The 21,050-nt window shown below is 38.9% G+C and overlaps 1 protein-coding gene across 1 annotated transcript in view; it reads right to left on the bottom strand.

Moving 5' to 3' along the window:
- Positions 1–2,107: 2,107 nt before the first annotated feature.
- The window catches only part of LOC139804240 (uncharacterized), a 72,971-nt gene continuing 54,028 nt past the window's right edge, over positions 2,108–21,050 (bottom strand). The window contains exons 51-72 of the mRNA XM_071761251.1: positions 20,166–20,247; positions 19,372–19,509; positions 18,509–18,671; positions 18,042–18,163; positions 16,817–16,957; positions 16,316–16,429; positions 15,836–15,964; positions 15,227–15,388; positions 13,950–14,114; positions 12,798–12,963; positions 12,020–12,204; positions 11,364–11,456; positions 10,868–11,072; positions 10,069–10,256; positions 9,302–9,399; positions 8,756–8,940; positions 8,116–8,318; positions 7,431–7,620; positions 6,471–6,580; positions 5,489–5,608; positions 4,920–5,059; positions 2,108–3,152 (exon numbers count right to left, since the gene is read on the bottom strand). Coding sequence (XP_071617352.1) covers positions 3,137–3,152; positions 4,920–5,059; positions 5,489–5,608; positions 6,471–6,580; positions 7,431–7,620; positions 8,116–8,318; positions 8,756–8,940; positions 9,302–9,399; positions 10,069–10,256; positions 10,868–11,072; positions 11,364–11,456; positions 12,020–12,204; positions 12,798–12,963; positions 13,950–14,114; positions 15,227–15,388; positions 15,836–15,964; positions 16,316–16,429; positions 16,817–16,957; positions 18,042–18,163; positions 18,509–18,671; positions 19,372–19,509; positions 20,166–20,247 — 3,115 coding nt within the window. The 3' untranslated portion in view covers positions 2,108–3,136. The remainder of the gene's footprint in view (positions 3,153–4,919; positions 5,060–5,488; positions 5,609–6,470; positions 6,581–7,430; positions 7,621–8,115; positions 8,319–8,755; positions 8,941–9,301; positions 9,400–10,068; positions 10,257–10,867; positions 11,073–11,363; positions 11,457–12,019; positions 12,205–12,797; positions 12,964–13,949; positions 14,115–15,226; positions 15,389–15,835; positions 15,965–16,315; positions 16,430–16,816; positions 16,958–18,041; positions 18,164–18,508; positions 18,672–19,371; positions 19,510–20,165; positions 20,248–21,050) is intronic.

Below are 21,050 nucleotides of genomic sequence, written 5' to 3'. Positions count from 1 at the left end.
TTCAATGTGGAGGGGAAGGTCAAAGCTGGGCTCCCACTGTAATCATGCTTGGTATTTGGACCTTGAAGAGGGTGCACTGTGTTAGCTCTCTCCTAAGTGGAACAAACCTAGATTTATCTTGGTTTGAGCTATCTGGGGAGCTCAGTGGCAAAAACATGAGGTCCTTTGTATTTCACTTTCTCAGCTTGTGATAGAAACTCAAAAACCTCAACTTTGCTATTAAGTTTTGGAGCATTAGAGTTCTGCATGGTATGCAGAACTGAACTTTGTAGATCTGGCATTCCTGTATTGGACCTATATAAAGGACATGTTTAAGGTGAATTGTAGGCACTAATAATACTCTTGGAAGAATGACTTGGCTTAACCTCACGGTGCTCCTGCAAGGACAGATGGTTGTTGGTGGGTATTTTCAAATTGCTCTGATCAGCACCAGTTACAGAGTCAGGTGGTCTGGTCTCCAGCAACCCAGAAGGTAAAATCAAAAGTATTGTGTGATGTGCAGATCCTTGAGCTATGTGATGGATTTTTTGCATTTCCCATGGGACAGTGTAGTTCGTATACTGCTTTACATTCTGAAAAAGAAACGTCTCAGAGGGCTTAAGGCAAGGTGTGCTAAACTTGTGCAGTATTATCAGTAAGTTGCTTACTACAGTTTTAGTCCTGATAAAGCTGATGTAGTGTAGAGAAAAAACGCTCATTTTTGAAAAACTGTAGGCTCCATATGGGAAGTGTCAAATCCTGCCAAAGGGATCCTGCCTGTGGGATCACATCCATAAGAAATCACAGACATATTTTAGTTGTCTTTAGGGATGGTTTTGTGCTGAGTCATCTCCTCAAAAGTGTGTCAGCTTGCAGCAAGCTTTGATACCGCCACTGGAGACTGCTGGAATGTGCTCCCCCACGTAAACCTCCTTCACTCTCCTAGTTAATGACTTGTTTGCTAATATGAGGCATCTTACCAGGTAGCTTACATCTTGCATCCTTTGGCAGGGAGGCAGTGTATGATCTACGGTTTGGAATTCCCAAGGTATGAGACATTACCATGCAGTGAAAAAGGCATACTTAAAAATAATTTTGATGGATGGTTTCCTTGGTTCATTGAAGAATTCATAAAGGTCATTTGAAGACCTGTGGCTTCATTCCTGAAGGCCAAACAAGGCAGTGAAAAAGGAACTGTGGTTGGTTTGTTTGTTTAGGTTTTTCCGCCCCCCTCACATGCTCCCCCATATAATTTTACTGGTAATTCTGTCCTGCATCAGTGGTGCTTTGTCTATAAAAGTCAATACTTTTTTTTAGTGGTCTGGATGCAGTGGTTATTGTTGATGAGATCATTTGAGTATCTGGGGCCAACCCTTCCCACCCCAGAGCAGAAGGGGTTAAGGTTTCTTTTAGCTGGCTCCACCTGCTGCTGAGCCACACCGGTGGGAGCAATCCCTGCCCATGCTGATCCAGCTGCTGCGGGATGCTGTGGGCTTCCAGTCTGGTTTGGGGACCTGTCTCAGTTTCTGCCTGTCTGAGACATAAAACGTGCATTTGCACAACCTGGTAACATCTTAGAGACATCTGCCAGTGTGCTGAGCATGGTGCTTCTCGTTTAAAATATTTATTGGTGTTTAAATGGCTTCTTTAGCACCTGCGAGATGTTATAAGCAGCTTCTAAGAGACCTAAAACCTGCATTCATCTTGGTGTTGCTGTGTACAGATAGCATATAGTTAAACTTTCTCCTTTCTATGTTTCTGTGTCCATAGCTGTTCTGCAAGTAGCTGGAAAGCAAAGCAGCAATTCTAAATTTTTTACTTTACTTGCTGACATTTTGCTTTGTTCTTGCAACTGTTAACCTCAGTATTTTTTGAAAAGTGTTTGGTGTGTTAGTGGGGTGAACATTATATGTTTTTTTAAATCAATAACTGGTATAAATATTAACTTTCATAAATACTGTATACAATTTTGGCTTCATTCAGGAGTTTTTCCTGACTAGTGTGAGAATCATGTTTTACTTAGAATTTGTGTAAAACTAGAGTGCAAGCACAGACTGGAGTCATACACATGGTAGCTGAGGCCAGCTGCTCTTGTCTCTATAAACAATAGGAGCCATTTAAACCCAGACAGTTCCAACCCTGTAGATCAGTACAACTTTATTCTTATGAATAATCAGTAGAAAAGTTCTCCAGCATCAAAATAAGGAAGTCAAATGTTTATTAACATTATCTCATAGTTCAGAATGCCATTATTTCAGTGTTTGCATATTATTCAAAAGATAACCTTTTACTAAGGAATAATTCCTAGTACTTTGGGGAGAAATGTAAAGCATTTTTTAAATTACTCTCTATATTGTATTTAAATCAATTAATTAGACAGATGAGACCATTTTAAACAACAGAATCTGTAACAGGTTAAGACTACGTTATGGATAGGAGAGGTATCAGTCACCTTTTCCCAACACATGAACTGATTTCTGAGAAGGAGGTTCTGAAAGCACAAAGGGAGAATGTGAAACTGGCCAACACTCACTAATAATGAACATATTAATATGGGGAAAAAATCAGCCACCATAAAAATAAGAACATTAATTATTTAATTCAGTTCTTCAACCATCTTATTTCTATGTTAGCCCTCCTATTTGTCAGGCCACTTCTCTGGAAAAAGGTCACTTTCTCCATAATTCACTGTAGAGCTGAGTTTCATTTCTGGAGAAAAAAAGGTCAGCATTGCTGCCCAGGTTGAAAGCCCATATGCCACTTTCACAAAGTAGCCCGTTTGTATTAATCTGAGCTGGAAAGGATGTTTTGTCATCTTCTAAATGTAGTCATGTTTTGGTTCAAGGCTTGTGAAGAAGCAATTTTGCCACTGAGTGGGATAATTTTTTTCAAAGTAACTAATACTCCTTTGTCTGATTTCATCTGGTTGATAACAGTTTCTTTTTCATGTACTGAAATCATTCTTCTTGCCCTCGGATGTTTCTGTGTGAAAAGCTTTTGGTTTATACTAGATATGCTTAATTCACAGTCCTAACAACTAATTAATTCATACTTATGGTGCTCTCCCTACTATTGCTTCTAGCTTGTCTACCTAAAATCACTGTTGTATTTTGGGTGCTGAGAGGGTTCTTCCATCTTCAGGGCTGGTATCTGCCCTTCAGAACTGTCTTAAGCTGAAATGAAGAGAGAAAATCCAGGTAAGTTGTAAGTACCTGAAGGATGGAAAGGAATAAATGACATGTAATACAAGCTGTTAGCATGCTGAACTACAAGAAAACTATGAAGGGAAAACCAACATCACTTCTCTGGCATTATCAAAAAGCTGTTAGGAAAAAGTATTCTAGCATTTTAGATAATGTTATCTCAGGTGCACTAAACTGAAAAAGATTCAAGCTTCTTTACACGTGTGTCAATAAAATCACACTTAGAGGCAAAGAACAGCATTATTACTGAAGATCATAGGATCTGGCTAGTTCAGCTGTCCAGTTGAAGATCTGTGACAGGACTGAATTTCTAGAAAGTAGTGTGGAGGCAGCTGAAATGACTGAAATGTTCTCATGCCCTTAGATGGCCATCAGTTACCATGCATGGCTACTGTGGCCATTGCAGATCCTCTCACGATATCCAACCCAATTCTCCCTTACTTGCAGCTGGGTCTGCTACACATCCTTCCTTTTAGTGTGTTTACATACTTAGTCTTAACTTGTCTTTCCTCAGCCCTTCAGTATTTTTTCCCCTTGGAGACCTCTGGACATCTCTCAGCTGGTTCTCAACTAAAGCTTGATGTCTAAAACTGGATGCATAAATTAAGATGCATAGAGAAGAATTATTCTTAAAGATGTTTATTCCTGTGTATGTGCCCAGTATACTTTGCTTGTTTTATAGCTTGCTTTAATAGCATGTTATTTGTTAACTGATCTTGTGATCCACTGCAGTTCCAATCCCTTTCCTCAGAAATGGGATAATGTACACTAGTAGCACCAGCTGACTTCAATCTTTCAGCTACTGTTCCATTCTAAAACTGTTTTCAACTGAATATTCGGGCTCAGATTTAGCACAATTTGCCCGTGTTTTATTCATATGTTGAAGACAAATATTTGAGCTAAAACCACTTATTGTGTACCCAGAAATTTCATGGTCATCTGCTGCTCACTCACTGGGTGAGCAGAATACATGAGGCAGACAATGACATGGCATTGCTGCATGTTGGAGTGTATGCCTCTGATACACTGACACACGTATAGAGTGTACTTTCTCTAGGTTTGTGTTTTATGGCTAACCCAGTTGTCTACCAATACTTGGTAGCTATATCTTGAAAGTTATTCCTTTCCCTAGTGGGTAAGAATTCAGCAAACAGTTATACATTTTTTTAAGCATACCACAAATCTATTTGTAGTCAGGAAATTGTGCGTTTGATGTGGTAGTGAGTTCATAAATGCCAATGAATAACATTTCATTGCATATATAAAAAACCCTGTTTTCTCATTACTAAGCTTTAGCAAAGAATGGAGCATAAAACTTAAGTGTCAACCTAAGTGTGGCATTTCAAGCATCATTGGCTCTTCGGCATGATTCCATCATTTAAATGTTTTCATTGCAGTTGTGTAAAAATGTAATTACATCTTAAGTTACTGCTAGGGCACATGCATCAGTAATTAGCGTGACACTAATTTGTATGTGTGTTTCCTTTAATGTCCTCATTCAATGAAAAGATCCAGGCATACAGTAAATTTCAGAGACAGGTGGGTAGGGTGTGCTGAGTGAAAAGCAGAAAGGGTCAGGGACAAGGAGCAAGAGGAATAGTTCCAGGAGTAGGATAATTCTTGCTTATGTGTGTTAGATTCATTAGTATTGTTTTCTTACATGCTCTTGAATAACAGACATGCAAGTACTGGGGCAGTGCAGTCAGCATGTTCAGGATGAAAAGAAATTAAACTTACCACTGAGGAGGCATTTCCACAGGGACAAAATTTCGGTTGCACAGATGAACAAAAGCTGCTGCTAAACTGCAGGCAGCCCTCAGCTCCTGTGGATCACAGGTGTCCTGTGTGCACATGCTGTAGAAAGGTTCAGGGTCCACCTGTAACACAGCAGAGGTTGTTCAGAGGAACAGGGGGCAGGGAGCATGCATACTTCTCTTCTGGAGACTGCAGCCTGGCAGCATCTGCAGATAAACTAAACTTGAAGTTTGTTTTGTCTCCCTCCCCTCTGCCCTTGTGAGGACCATTTACAAACCTTTATTTTCTTCCTAATATTGAGGGGCTTATTTGTATTTTCAGATTCTAGATCTGTATGCTCAAGAGTGGTATGAAGTCATGGCACTATTTTGTGGATGTCAAGGACTTTATAGTTACGGTGATACATTAGCTTCTTTTCTGTCTGGATTTTTGTTCTGATTACTTGCAGTTATCTGCAATTGGACTTTATCCTTGTGACAATCAAGTGTATTCCTTTTAAGTATGACATCTGGGTATTCAGATAGTCCTTTGGTGGCTGAAGCTACACTTACAACTTTGAAGCAGTTCCGAAGAAGTGAATGTGGTTCTTCAAAAAACACTTTACAGACTTTTTGCTTGGCTGTATGTGGACACGGCTTCATTTTCTTCTGCACAAGACTGCACTTGTTCACCTGGGAAAACAATTACTCAAGTTGGTTGGTTTTTAATAGATCAGTGTAGTCTGAATTCTAAAGATTTCCCAGGTGAGATGGTTTGAAGGAAGATAAGAGGAGCTCAGGACACTGCTTGATCAACATCTACTGTTCATGAGTACTGAGAAGTATTTGCACTCTTCATAAATATGTATGTTTCATAAGTGTTACATATTACAGGCATAGTTTAATTTTTATATTGATTTTGTTATTCACTGAAAGATCTTAGTTTGTGGCTGCTGACATAAGGAGTTGGCTAGTTGTCTTTTTTTTTTTTTTCTGAATGGGAAATTTTACAGGCTATATGCAGCAGTGCAAAGATGCTGTGGCCAGCAAATAAAACATAGCAACCAATAGTGTAGCACAGCCAGTATGGCTTCAGCCACTTAAAGGAGGACATACATGACTTCCCAGCTTGCTTTTATGACAGTAAGTTTCTTACATATTGCTTTTATTTGCTTATTATTTTTAGTTGAACTTCTTTGGATAGTTTTGTATTAGATGGTTGTATTTTTATGAATATATTGGAAGTTAATTATTTGTAGCAATCAGGAAAATTATACCTGCAGTCAGTCACATTGTGATCCTGCTCTATTGTTAACAAATACAGGCTGTAAACTCAGATGTATCTCTCCAGCAGCAAAGAAAAGCAGAGGATACTTGAAGTAATCCTCTGTTTTAAAGTAAGATACAGAAATAACTAAGAATGGCAATATTTCTATGCCCAGTATATGCTGCTGTTTCAGTATGGAGCTTTAGCTCAGCTAAGCCAGAGAAGTCTCACACATTGCTCTGTGTGCTCCAGCACTGCTGGTGATCTGCACAAAAAGCAGCACCTTACCTGCCAGCTCTGTGTGAACTCCTGAACATTGTCAGTGAGGGAATGGTTAGGAAGTATCCATTCGTTTCCAGCTTCATTGTCATTGGTACCAAAAAGTCCAGCTGATACACCTGGAATGAAATGGAAATGAAGTAAAATAGTGTTTGTCACAAGGAGACACAGGAAAATTTTGGAATATGTCTCTGGGCTCTGATTACTCTGTACAGCAGAGCTCAGCTGTCGTGTAGGGGAGGGAAAGTTTGCCCAAGCATCCACTGTGGATTTTTCTCAGACTGGATTGCTATCTTGCTAGCTCTTTCTTTGCTTCTCCTGGCCAAATAAAGGTTTCATATCCATTCTCTGCTAATCTCCAGGGTCTGAGTTTCAGAATAGTGCGGGGAATGTATTCCAATTACAGCAAAAGCCCTGGAATCTTTTAAGCCTCCCCTGTTCAGCTCTTGCAGGTTTGGTAAGATAAGCCTGCAACAGAGCAGTGATTCTCAGACAGGGTTTGGGGTTAGACTGACTGCGTGTGCAGAGAAATACTACACATGCAGAAATATGCAACAGAAATGAAAAAAAAAGCTCCAACCAAAACCCAAAGAATGCTTTTTGTTGAAAACCAGGAGACAGAGAACTGCTATGATTTTTAGATCAAACCATACATTTTTCAATAGAGCTGGAGCGCTGACTTACCAAGGAGTGGGATGTTTCTGCCCTCACATTTCTGCTTCTTCTCTCTCTACTGCACTGAAACAGTAGCACCCTAGGTAAGCACTTGGGTTCTTACTGGAATGATAGATGCCCTGCTTTATTTGGTAGTAATTTAGAATACCCAAGGCCTTTTCCAGGGTCTATATAGATGAATAAGGGAAAAAAATGAAAGACAACCCACACACTGGTGCTACAGGTCATGATAATTGGGAGATAAGAGAAAAAAAATCACTAACAGCTGACAGATGCTCTATGATTAGCTCTCACCATGGTGCCATCCAGCTAGAGTGATCATGCAGAGATCATACTGAAAGTCACAAGAGATGGAAACTCCTTTATGATTAGACACTTCTATTTTGTTGGCTCCTCTTCTTGAATTAGTGGCATGCTTTTCAAGGGACTGATCCAGCACTTGGCAGTTCTCTCCCGTAACAGACAAGTTATGCATCTTGTATATCTGCTTTAAAATGAAAATGCAGTTTCAAATATGTCACAATGAAAACTCAATGATAAGAAAGCTCATTCTGGTTTTGCAGGTGGGATGGGGTCTTTGCTTAGCCCAGCATTAGGAAATAAGAACAGGATTGTGTTAAAACTTCTGAAAGAGCAGAAAAGCCCAAAGGCTGCCAGGGACACTGAGGCTATAGGCCCAGTTTGCTCCAGATCTCTCCAACTGCCTTGCTGTTGGAGCATTTAAGAGAAAAGCAGAAAATTCCATCAAGCCTTGCTTATTTTAGTACCCAGAGAGCAAGAAGGCAGCCCTTGAGTTAAAACTGATCTTATTTGGGGGAGTTATTTCCTGATTTGTAAGTGGGTACTTTCTAGTACTTGAATCTGGCAGCTGTTCTGATCTATGTTTTGAGCATTAATATTTTGAAGACATTTTCTTTATTGGCTGATGGAAGATAATTTTTGGTCTGGAAAAGAAGAATGTTTGACTTTCCTCTCCTACCTTTAGGCTTGGATAGATACTGATCACAGTCTGGTTCATTTCAACATAGAGTGATCTTGAGTTACCAGTGTCCTCATTTAGTATTAAAGTGAAAGTGTTGTGAAGAAAATCCTTGGCAAGAAGTACACTGCACTGTGATGCCAAATCATAAATTTTTCCATCAAAAGTCATTAGATGCTTGGTTCCAATTAACACTGCATGATCTAGGGAACAGTATTTCAGAAGAAACACCAGTTAGTTTTACACAGAGTTGTGTTAGAGTAAGTGCTGTGCTACTGCTTGCATACTGCATCACAAGCAGCTTCTGGCTGGCATACTCTAAATTAATTTTTCAAGCTATTACATTTTAATTAGTAACAAACTGTTCTGCAACAGAAATTTCTCCAGAAAGGAAACAGTCTAAGAATTTAAATAGATCCTCATGAGTGTCCTAAAATATTAAGAAATATGAATTAGGATTCAAAGTATTTGGTTGTTGTTATACAGTTACTGTTTTACAAGAAAGACTATATATAAGTTTACAGGAAAATTATTAGTGACCATCTCTATGTAAAATGCTCTTCCAAATATTATTTGTAAAATTTAGAACTAAGTGGAAATAGACCCAGCTACAAAACAAAGCAGCATCATAAGGCCTTACATTCAAAGGGACTCTCCATCATCTTCCGTTTGAATCTGTAATACTCTGCAACTATGTTGATTTTGTAGAGATCTTGGAGAGGCCTCATTAACTTTTCTTCAATGAGATAATTAGTAATATTAACCAGATCCAGGGAGCTGTCTGCTTTAGGAAGCACTGGCAGTTTTACTACCACTGAACAATTCCTGTAGAAAATAAACAGAACACCATGTGCCTTATCTGCTAAGCTGATGAAATGCAGTTGCTTTTTTATTAGAAACGTGGAAGTGAAATATTCATAAGAACTGCAGTCTTGTTACAGTGGCCAAGACCAGCACCACACCGTGCCATGTAAGGCAAATTGTCAGAGTTCTGCCTGCCACTGAGTGCATTCAGTTGAAATTCAGTCTGTGCTGGTAGCCAACAAAAATTAACATCCTGGTGTCACGTCATGTGCCCAAAGCAAAGAAGGGCTGGGTGGGTATCTGCAGCCCTCAGTGCACAAATGGCCTGTGGCCCTTGAGAATGCTACCTGGCAGCAGGAATCTTCCAGAAAGCACCAGTTACCTGGGTGAAAAGCTGTAAAGGTTGAGTAAGGGCTTCCGGGTCTTGCTCACAGCTCTAGAAAACACGGCCTCTGCCCACCTGAGCATCTGCTGCACAGTCTGTTGGAGTGCCAGAAAAGGAGATTACAAACATGACTTCAGTTTGGCTTCAGGGCAGGGTCAGTACTTGATAATGAGGTTTAAAGCAACAGACAGTGAAATAGCACTTCAGTCTCTCCCATTTTTCACTTGCCTGACAGCATCTTGTCATTTAGAGGTTAATATCCAGGGGATACTAACTAGGACAGTAGTCACTACAGCAACAAGTAATGGTCAGAAATATATCCTTCCTAAATGATCATTACTTACCAATACTTCACTTAGTTAAAGTGGTTCAGTAGCTTGCAAAGGATTGGTATCTTCATTAATATAAATTGGTGACATGATATACGCTCCTCTTTTTACCTAAAAATGCCCAAACCTATTTGTGCATTATTTGTTGCTATCAAAATATTCCCTCTCCATGGAAGAAAAGCAGAAGCCACATAAATGACCAATTGCTGCTGCTGTGATTTCAACAAAAACAAAACAGCCTCTCCTTTAGTGGGAAATGTGCTGCTTTCAAAGCAGGTCAAATCTTCCAAGAACAGTATATTAGCTGTGCACAAGCTTGTTATGTGGAAAGATAACTGCACATAAACAGATTTATTTTTCTGTATCTGTAATTCAGACAAATTTGTAGGCTTTATCTTTCCAACCATTAAAAATAGAGAATTAAGCTATACCAACCATATCCAAACCTGCTTTCACAGCCTTTAATGCCACCTGGATTGGTTCCATTAGCCACACATCTTTTAAAATGCTGGGCAAAAAAGCCTGGATTTTCTTCATGTATTCTTCTGTCTGCTCTTGCCAAACTTCATCAAGTGGCTTCAAGGTTACCTCATAGTAGGCGTCCTTCAAAGTTGCCAGTGGCTCTGGAGCAAACAGTGTGAGAAATAAACATCAGGTATTGTGCTGCAAACTGTGAGTGTCTGAGTGTACATGTGACTGTGTGTGTGCAAGCATGTGTGTCTGTGTATCTGTGTGTGTGCCACTGTGTGTGTCTGTGTGCCTGGGTGTGTGTGTGTGTTCACGTGCATGTCTGTGTGTGTATATGCACGTGTGCGCGTCTCTGTGTCTGTGTGTGCACACAGAATGTCCTATACATGCACGTGCACACACACACATTGTCCTTAACACACAGTGTCCTAAACATACTCTTTGTCCTAAACAAATGCTTGCCAGAGAATTGTTAGGAGAAAGGCTTCTGCTTAGGAATTAGGGCTCTGTTCTTATCTGATTGAAACCTGACTCCCGTGTCCAAGAGAATCCCTCTTCAATTATTTCATTAGCAAGATGATCACACTGAGATTAGTGAGACCTTATTGCATCAAGATTCCTCCTCTGTAAGCCAAAAGCTGAGGTCAACAATTTTAGTTAGACCAAAATAGAAACATTTGTGGTATTCAGCATCTTTTTATAGTCAGTTTGTTGTGCCCTGCACAGACATTGTCCTATTCTCCTTGCTTTGCATGGTGTTGCTTACTTTGCAATTCATTCTGCATTTGCTGGACAATGGCTTGAATTTTCTCCAGGAAAATCGGGAGCTTGCTTCTCAGTATCTGCCTGATTCCACTTTGCTTCCACACCTGGGCAACAGTCCTGCCCACCCTGTGGAGGAATCCTGATACCTTTTGCAAGGCTATTGAAGGCCAGCCAGCTGCTTCAGACAGAAACTCAACTTGCTGCACCTATATTGGTTCCCAAAGAAAGAAGAAATATCAAAATAAATAGTGATCACAAGCAAAGCTTTGACTCCATTCCAAGGCCACTCTGACATCCTCAGTGCTGGTGCACAGATACAGGACCTTTACCATAAAAGGACCTTTACCTTTTCATCTGTGTACAAATTGTAGGTTAGCACAGGATGAACCATTTAAGTGTTTAAGCAAAATAAAACAACTCCACACAACATAAGGATTTTTAATTAACAATTCATGAACATTTCATGGTGCTTTCACAGGCCATGTGCACATACTTACTGATCTCCTGAATCTCCACATATATCCATCAAACTTCTTCATCTTCTCCATCAGTCTGGTTTTCAGAAGGCTCCCAATTTCATTAAGCTTGTACTGTGAAAAGATGAATAAAACCTTTGAATTTATGATTTAGAATTTCTTGTGCTGGGTCCGAATCACTCAAAGTTTGTTCTTGTTGAAATGCCAGCAAAGCTCCACAGTGGCCTTCAGTTTTGCAGGGAAAAATTATTTCTGCATTAGTCAGTTGGTAGAGAAGGGAACAGAGGAGTAAGGATTGAAAACTAAAAAGCCTCCAAGCAGAGAGTGAAAAACCCTGTGTAGAAGTAAAAACAATTACAATTGAAGTAAAATTGTAATTACAATTTTAGTGTTGTAACCAACATGCTGAGCAGCCCAGGCACATCATTGCTGCTTTTGCTATAGGAAAGGGTCCCACATACTTTATGTTTTTCAATCCTCACCATGGCATCTTACTACAACAAAAGTGATAAATGATGTTACTACAAGTTTTCAAACTGCATAATTCTCCTGCTTGTCCATTTACTCACCAAAGCTTACACCTGCAGCTTACCTGGAAAATGCTCCATCAAACTGACAAGGTTAAATTATATTCTCAAAAAATCACAATGCAATTAAGTGCCACTGAAGGGTCTCACCTCAGCTTTAAGAACTGGATCCCCACATTCATGAGAGAGAAAACTCAAAGTTCCATTAACAGCTGTTAGAGTCATCTGTCCCACGTGTTCTTTCCTTTCACCATTAGTAGTGAGATAGGTATTAACAGCAGCCATCTGTTGCCCATCAGTACAAGCACTGACTTCCATTCCTTCCTCCAAATCCCCTTAGACAACGAAAAGAGAGAGCTTCATTTCCAGGAAACAACACTGACAGACATTGTTTCAAAACAAGCCTTTTAATTAGGTGATCAGTCAACATCTGAGTGTGGTAGGTGTTTGTGGGGAAAAAAAAAAAAACAAAACCAAGAGGAGATAAACAGAAGAAAATTACATTAGTGTCAGTGTTTGATTTTCTCTTCTATGTGGCTTGTGAATGATTTACAAATACAGATCTGCTACTCCAAAGAAAGTGCTGAATTAATATAAATCTAAAGAATCCTCTCAGTCACAGTGCTTTACAGACATTTTTCTACTTAAGTCTTCTACTATCCCTTGTTGTGACATTTCAAAACTGCTTAGATCCTAAGAGAAAGATTATCAGAAACTCATCCACACACAGAAGTTGTTTGTGCCCAAGCAGTGATGAGCATAAGCAGAAATGCTTGGCAAAGTGTGCACAGAATGTGGGTCAAGAGTGGAGTTTAATAACTTCTACAAATTCTGACTCCAGAAATTCAAAAAGCAGTGGTTTTAGTCTCAAATACATCAATAGCACCTAAAATGACATCACCTACGTGTTGGCTGTGAAGGTACATACCTTTCAAGTACCCCATGTAGTACTGAGAACATTCCTTTCCTTTAGAAACAGCTACTTTTAATTTCTCTTTCTGATCAATAATCCCCTCCACCAGGATTTGGCTCTGAACAGATGAGGAAGTAGTAGTTCCTGTCAGGCCTAACCAAATATCTTCAAAGGCTCTTAACTGCAGTCATAAAGGAAAAATATTTATTCAAGGCCTCCACACAGAATTAATGACTTTTCAGAGTTTATGCTCAAATATCAGTGCTTCCCACAAAAAGGCAAGTGGTGAGGGCTTGTGTACAAAATTTTCATGGTAGCAATGAAAGAAACTTACTAGGCTGCTGAATTTGCCATTTATCCCAAAATAAAGACTAGGGAAACCACAAGTAGATCAGCTGATACTTACTTCATTTCCCTTCTTCCTAAACAGAGAGGGAAAAACACTTTCATCTTTTCCTTAGCCTGTTACTGATTAAACCATCATTTTGTTAAGGAGTGACCAATTCTCTCAGTTAATTCTGACTGATTACTTTATTCTTTCTAATAAAGAGTTTGGAGGCTGCTGACCTCGTTATTTTTCTGCCCCAATCTGTAGCCACCATCAGCTTCTCTACTTATTAATTTAATGAGAAATGTACAGCAAGTATAAAACAGAGGGGGAGAGAAAAAGGAAGAGATTTGCCTCAGGATGAGCATTGTATGGAGGCTGTTCTATGCCTTTCTTGAGGCCAGTTCTGTTTTTTCTAGCAATTGATGCTTTGTATGAATCTCACATTTTGTTTTTCTCTTATTTTTCTTCCCCTTTGATTTTTTTTCTATGGTGCAAAAACACCCCATGCCTCAACAGCCTAGTCATGCTGAGCTGTCATAGCACACAGCCTCTTAAAACTTTTATACACTCTGATATACACGCACTACATATTTGTCACCAAGCTCTACAGATATCTAATGGTGTTGCCTTCTCCTTTGTCTCTGGATCATACTGCACATGCATTGCAGAACTGCTCCTTTAAAAACAGAGCAAAAGAAATCAGGAATAATTTATGTTGCCTGCACTTGCATGCTGGTTTATAATTCTCGGGCTGCACCTGATCAGTTTGGAAGACAGATGGCAGTAGGGCTTTATAAACCAAAATCCAGTGCCACTAAAATAAAATCAAGACTTACTTCGACTCCTAAAGAATAGTTCTTCATATCAGCTGTACTCTGATTTTTTAAGAAAATCCCAATCAACCCCTCATCTCTCCCATGATCAGCAAGGTGAATTCTGCCCTCTGACTGCAAAATGAAGTCATCTTTGTTGAGCTGGTGTAGTCCAGAGAAACCAATTACCTAAGTATGAACAAAAGAGGTGTTAAAACTTAATTCTTCCAAAGAAATGGGTTCTGTAGAGTCATAAGAGGTTGTACACTGTTTGCATTCTTATCAAATTACACCATGAGGTGATGACTAAAACTGGTGTTTTTCAGATACCGCTGCATCCTCCTCACAGCACTGTCTTACTTCATTATATCTTCAGTTTCTGTGGTATAACACAACATGTTCAGTGATTACAGCCTAAGCCAAGAACAGCAGCTGGAATAGAACTTAAATTTATTAGAAAAACACCTTTTTGGGGGGTTGTTATGCTTCTCAACCTACTCTACCCAGGCATTTTGATTCATGACTTTGAAGAAAAGGATCCTAAAGTATGCAGAGGCATCTGATTTTTGAATAGTATCATACAACAACACACATTTTGCATTATAAACAGGCACTAACACATCTTGGTCTTGGAAAAAATTTTCTTTGGTATTACAATTTGGCTGCTGTTTGCCAACTGGGCGTGACCTGCTCTGACAGTAAATTAGGAAACCCACTGAGATGCTTTTCAGCCACTGGGAACTAGAAAGAAACATTTATGGAAAATTTGAAGTTGTGTGTTTGTTGTTAATATCTACAGGCAACTCTGGGGTCCAACTTGCACCTAAGGAAGACAATAGATGGGGTTTGGGTTTGTAATATAAAAATAAATGACAACTATAAGGTTACCCTAAGGTTCAGAAATCCAACCAAACCAGCAGCTGTAAAAAACAGTAAATTTTTACCTACAGGGGAAAAGAAGAACTTTTATTCCTCTCTAGTTTCCTGTTCAATCACTTATGAGCCTGTCTTGATATTGTCCAGAAACATGAAATTAAAAGACCTTTGAGAAAGGAACAGGAAAGAAAGAACATGGAGGAGGTGGGAATGTTTACAACCATAACCAGACCTATGGAATATACCTCTGTGGCAAACCCAACCTTTCTGCCTCAACCCATCAAAAGACAATGTTTATTTATGGTTCATTAAGTTACACAAGTATGGCAACTCTCATGAAAAGTTGCAGCTGAGTAAAACTGAGTTTCCAAAATAGTAATTATATCTAAAATGAAGTAAGTGTATTATGTTTATGTGAGACTTACATTTGGAAGGTCACAGAACTCAAAGCTCATAAAATAGTCAAGGAAAGATGAATAGTCTGTTTCCATTTTACCCAGAATCTTCTGTTTGGTGCATGAGGCCAGGAAAATATTTTCAAGGACAGCTTCTAACTGAAATTTATCAGGATACAAGAATTGATTTCTCTGCAATTAATCAAGAAAACAAAGTTAAAATATGACATGAGAACCTTAGGCACTCCTCTGTGCCCAGTCACCCCAACCTGTCCCTGTGCTTGCTATTTTATCCTAGAAGCTTCAAGGTTTTAATGTAACATTTCTACTTGACAATGCTTTGATTTATGAGAAGTTCCTGGTCCCTATCCCACAGAATTAACTCAAGTTTTGCAAATTTAGGGCATGAGGCCTCTAATTTCTAAGAACTAATTTTTCTTAATTATGCTACATTATGCTTCCTATGCAGAGAAATATGCTAGCAGTCAAATGAAATAATGGTATTTCACAGAAAGTGGTACTCTGCAGAGGCCTTCTTAAAATCCACTCAAAATTACATACAAAGCCTGAATAAATTCCTGTCCATTAAGAAGAGCTGCTGTTAGAAAGCTGTTTATAGACACAACTACCTTCTCTTACCTCATAAGTTAAGTTGTGTTTGAATCTTTTGTCATCCCAGTTCAGATCTAGATACTCGTTAAACAACCCTGATCTTTGCTCTAGAGATCCACATGCATGCAGGTGCTGCAAGTTTAATACTCTCTGAAGCTGGAAGAGATATAAAACAAGACATACATGTTAGCAAATTTCTTCAAAGATGTGTTTGGTACTAGAGGATTATGCTTGCTGGGCAAAAATGGACCCTGAGAGGAGCCCTGAATGGGCTCCACTCATAAGTGACTGTTTGTGTCTCCACCAAGAAACCTAAGGCACTGATGTCCTGATCCTAAATACAAACAGAATTCTTCAGAGGTTTTATTTTTCTTCCTCTAAGACATGAAAAAGCTGACTTGAAGTACAAGGTTTTCATATGACAAGTGCAGAAAAAAATTTATCCAGTGAGACCCAAAGCCAAAAATTTAGCTGCACTCATCCCTTCCTAGACAAAAAGACTCATACCTGACCTGAAGAGAGTGTCATGCAGCCACCCCAGGAAGTGATGTTCATCTTTGATTTATCCTCTATTGCCAGTCGGATATCGGCAGGCTGCCCGTCATTCCCTGTGAGCTGCAGCTGAAACCAGAGAAGGGTTTGTCTAGAGAAGCAAGACTAGAACTAGAAAAGCATCTGCAGGGTAACCTAGCAGAACGATCCCCACCCAGTGGAGAAGAAAAGAAACACAATTAAAACCGCTAAAGGAAAATGCTGAAACTCCATTGAGCTCCAGGTGGCCCGGAAGCCTTATACAAACACACAGGGAAACTCCACTTTAACAACCGAGGCAAGAGAAGTCTTTCTGCCAGCTTTCCCCGACCTGCATTGGGTCTGTTGTGCATAAATAACGACACTACAAAACTGACAACACTATTCTGGTTCCATAACATTTTGAGATGAAAGGTACACTGACAGTAAATACAGTGTCACTGCTCTGTACTTTGCAGCCCTTCCCCACGATCTCACCTGCTGGTTGTACTTTCTGCCTCTTCTTTCTGACAGAGAATGGACCTCCAGTTGCTTCAGAGTGAAATTAAAGGGATGGGCAACGGTGACTCTGTAGTTCACACGGTGTCTTCCAAACTTCAGAGAAGATGACACTGATACCTGATCCATATCAAAAGATGTAAAATGAACTGGTGAAGTGAAACACCTCTCACATAATGACCTCAGTCCTACACCCAGTAATATTTGTATGAATTACGTGCATAATAAAGTCCTATTCAAAGTAGTGAGGCAAATTAATGTTCAAAAGAAGACACTCTTGAATTTCCTTTATGGAACAGTCTCTGTACTTTGTTAAAATCAAGAATTTTGCTTAAGTTTGAGGAGGCTTACATTTAGTCTAATCCTTAGGCACTGTAGACCCCATTGCTGCAGAGGGCTTAGAAACAGCTCAGAAAGTTGAAGCACAAGATAAAACACTTGTAGAACCAGGAAATAAATTCTGTCGTGTTGCTATACTTCAGACACACATAAAAATGGCACAGTTACTTGCAAGTCAGAAAGCTCTCCTATTTAACCACACCTGGAAGTCAGCTTAACCAAGGTTCTCTGAGTTCTCTTTTTTACTATTTATATTTTTTAAAATAATGCTGACCTACTTAAGAAACTAAAACCTGGTTTATCTGTTACAGGAACTTTGTGTCGAAGTTGTCTTTCTCACTAGTAGAGAGGAGAATAAAAGAATAAAATGCAAAAGAGCTTCCACAGAATCAGTAATGCTTAAAATGCAAAGCACAAGTATGCGTCACATTTATATGTGGGTAAACACAGCAAATGCCCATGGAATAGGTTCTACAGCCTTTTCAACCTCACACTAATGCTTACACTTCCTCTTTTGTCTCAATTTCTTTCCCGCTCTGCTTAGAACATGACATTTGTGCTGTTCTTTCCATCTACTCCCCAAAGCTGTCCTAGAGCCTTTGAGAGTCCTGGGAATGGCCTTTATCCATTATTCAATCCAGATGATTTCATTGGCTTTGGCTCTGCAGCAGCCTATTACTGAAAACAAACAAAAAAATGGTATGGCCTGAAAATGCTCACAACAAGAGTATCAGCTGCTCATCTTTCATAATCATAGCCTTTTATGCTTCCAAGAAGAAGGATAGTTTGCCTCCCACTTCAGTTCCACTGACCACTTGATACTCTTGTAATTCTCCTGACATTTATTTGCTCTGGGCTCCTGTACCTGGTCCTTCTCATTCCAAATGACAGTGAGATCATCCTGGTGACTGCGTGCCAAATGCTTCATGTACAAGTTGACCTTGGCATGCCATGGGAAAGGGATGGAGAGAGGATGGATAAGTTCCACTACAAGAAAAGAAAAACAAAAAAGCTTTCCCCACTACAAATCATGACTGTTCATTTTCTGATAAGGACATTGGACAGATTCTCACACAAGCGATGAGCCTTTTAATTCGTTTATGGTTTTTCACTCTGGTGAAAAGTTTCCTTGGCACTACTGAATTTATTTAGGTTTTACATTTCATATTCACAATTCAGAACTACATTTCTGAACTGGACACTTCTAATCTAAAGCAAGTAAGATCTTAGAAGGCCTGGACTGAAACCATTTGAATATGCATTTTGAAATTTATGTGGCTTAGTTTATTTTATAGTCTGCTATCAACACTGCAAAAGACAAGAGAAACCTACCCCGAATGTCATGACCTCCAGGCAACTTTGGGAACCGTCCAGCATAAGTTCCTGTTACCTTCATCTCTTTGCCATCCCACAGAGCAATGTGCCTCAGCATATGTGTTCTGTTGCCTTTTTGGTAAAGTGTCATAAACAAAAGCTGCCTTGGATAAACTTTTAACTAAAAATGAAAAAGAGGAAACATATTAAAACCCAAAAGTTAAAAGTTAAAAAATGTGAAAGCTAAAAGCCTTAGTGTGTAATTTTGATACTGCCATGTTCTCTAGAACCTAATTTTAATGTGTTTATAAAAGGTATAGTACATTGAAACCTTAAAGCCCACTGCTTTTGTATAAGCAGCTATTAATTTCTACTTGACTTAATTTCTACTGTAACTCATCTTCTCACATAGTAGAACATACATAAACAACTGAGTATCCCATTTACAATAGTTTTTATTATATAATTTTGGGTTTTCTCTCTCTTACCTCACTGAATAATTCTTACAACATCTACTACACTATAAGTCCAGCAGACAGCACAAACATTAGTATCTATTTGTGACATGTTTTCTTCCTTATTTAGAAAAATAAATGTGTGGTACCTGCATTATAAAAATTGACAGTCGGATAGTTTGTAAAATACTGTTTTTCTTATTTCTGATATATCCTATATACATGCTCCCTCTATTAAACAAATATAAAATCAAACTGCAGTTTATACCATTGGATGCTCAGTTAATCTTGAGTTAAATGAAGACATCGAGGGCAAAACACCTCATTGCAGTTGGAGCTGTATTTGACCTTCACTGTTGGGCAGCCAGCATCCCAAATGCCCTACTCTAGATCTTGCACTTTTGCCATCTGAATGATGATACCAACCTGGGACATTGTCTGTATTATTTCAATGACATTGCTGTAGCTGGTTCCAGTGAAAGTTAGCTTAGCTGTAACATTGAAATCCCTCTTTTCCATCCTGAGGTAGAGTTTGCCTTTTGCTTCACTCATATCATAATTTACCTTTTCAATTTCCCATTAAATTATTTAAAAAAAAAAAAAAAAAAAAAAAAAAAAAAAAAAAAAAAGAGAGAGAAAGATAAATTAACTTGAATATTGGGCTTGCATTTTTCACACAGAATGTATAATCCTGGTTCCCAGAGCCTAGAAGGAATCTCATTTTCCCTTACATTCTCACTGTAGAAGGCACAGCTACAAAATAGCATAAACTGAATAACATGCATAAGAAATTAGTTTTCATGTGAGCAGGAGTGACTGTGCTGTATTTGATTGACATATAATCCCACTCATCTTTCCTGCTTATCCTTGCTGTTGTGTATTTTTGCACAACAACCAACCCATGTCCAGAACTGCTTTGTGCCCTGTCTCTAAGTAGCCAGAATAATTTAAAATATTCCTGAGAGAAGTTGCAATTAATGTAGATGAACAGCAGCAGGGTCAGATGGAATAAATCCTTTCCAGTAGGTTGGGATTGTTAACCCTTTGAAAACATGAATATCTTGGACAACAACAAAAATGTCAGAGACCCTGCCTCTACTGCCAACTACAAAAAGGCCTCTCCTAGCACTAGAAACAATGCAGCTTGGCTCCTAAAACATTAGAACATCAGACAGTTCTAATTTGCAGTGATGTGTGAGACAGAAAGCTCAGGTAGTTACCTTACAAGACAGTTCTGTTGCACCAGGGAAGTACTGTAGAAAGAAGGGATGAGTCTGAAGTGCTTTTATATTCAACTCTTCACTAGAGGGGAAAAAATACACATTTGTTAAACAATATTTCAGAAAGTCCATTCTCACTGACAGCACAAATTCATCTGAGTAATCTCTGAGGCTGCCACAGCTTTTAAAGTAACAAAATGCAGTACACAGTTTTTCATGCATTAATACAAAGGTAAAGGAGCCCAGACAGCAGTTCCATCTCTGACCTCAGTGAAAAATCTGTGTACACATCCTTGAGACAAAATGTGGCCCACTGGATCAGTAATTACTTTGGCTGGTGATTTACCAGCCACAGTAAAAGCATCAGCGTTTTAAAAATGAGAGAGTTATTTTGGAATCTCACTTTGCAAGCACGGCCACAGTTTCCAGACCTAACGTTCACAATAATTTGAGTTAAACATAACTTCCAAGACATTTTAGTCTGAAGTTCTTTTGCTGGAAACTTAAGAAACATCTGAAATACTCCAAAGCTGAAAACATTACACCTCTTTAAACACCCTCAAAAGCCTACTGCTTATTTACGTGTTACACCAAATATTTCTGTTTAGACACTGCTTATCAGATACTTTTGAAGTATTATACTAATTATTCATTTCTTTAAAATGTGAAAATTTTTAGAAGACAGAAAAAAAGAAAGAAATTAGCACAGCAGATACAGCCATACTGATATCAACATAGAAAACTTAGTCTCCATAACTTTAAAAGGTTCAAAGGTATCAAAATTACCTAAATAAGATTTAAACATCTATGTCAAGTTAAAGTTTATTTTTAAGCACTTGTCTGGCTCAAACCTAGCTTTCTGGATTATTTCACTGTCTGATACTT

Source organism: Heliangelus exortis, chromosome 17, assembly GCF_036169615.1.
Source record: "Heliangelus exortis chromosome 17, bHelExo1.hap1, whole genome shotgun sequence".
In the NCBI taxonomy this organism is placed as follows: domain Eukaryota; kingdom Metazoa; phylum Chordata; class Aves; order Apodiformes; family Trochilidae; genus Heliangelus; species Heliangelus exortis.
The sequence above is the reverse complement of the archived record's forward strand: the minus strand, read 5'-3'. Positions and strand labels throughout refer to the sequence as shown.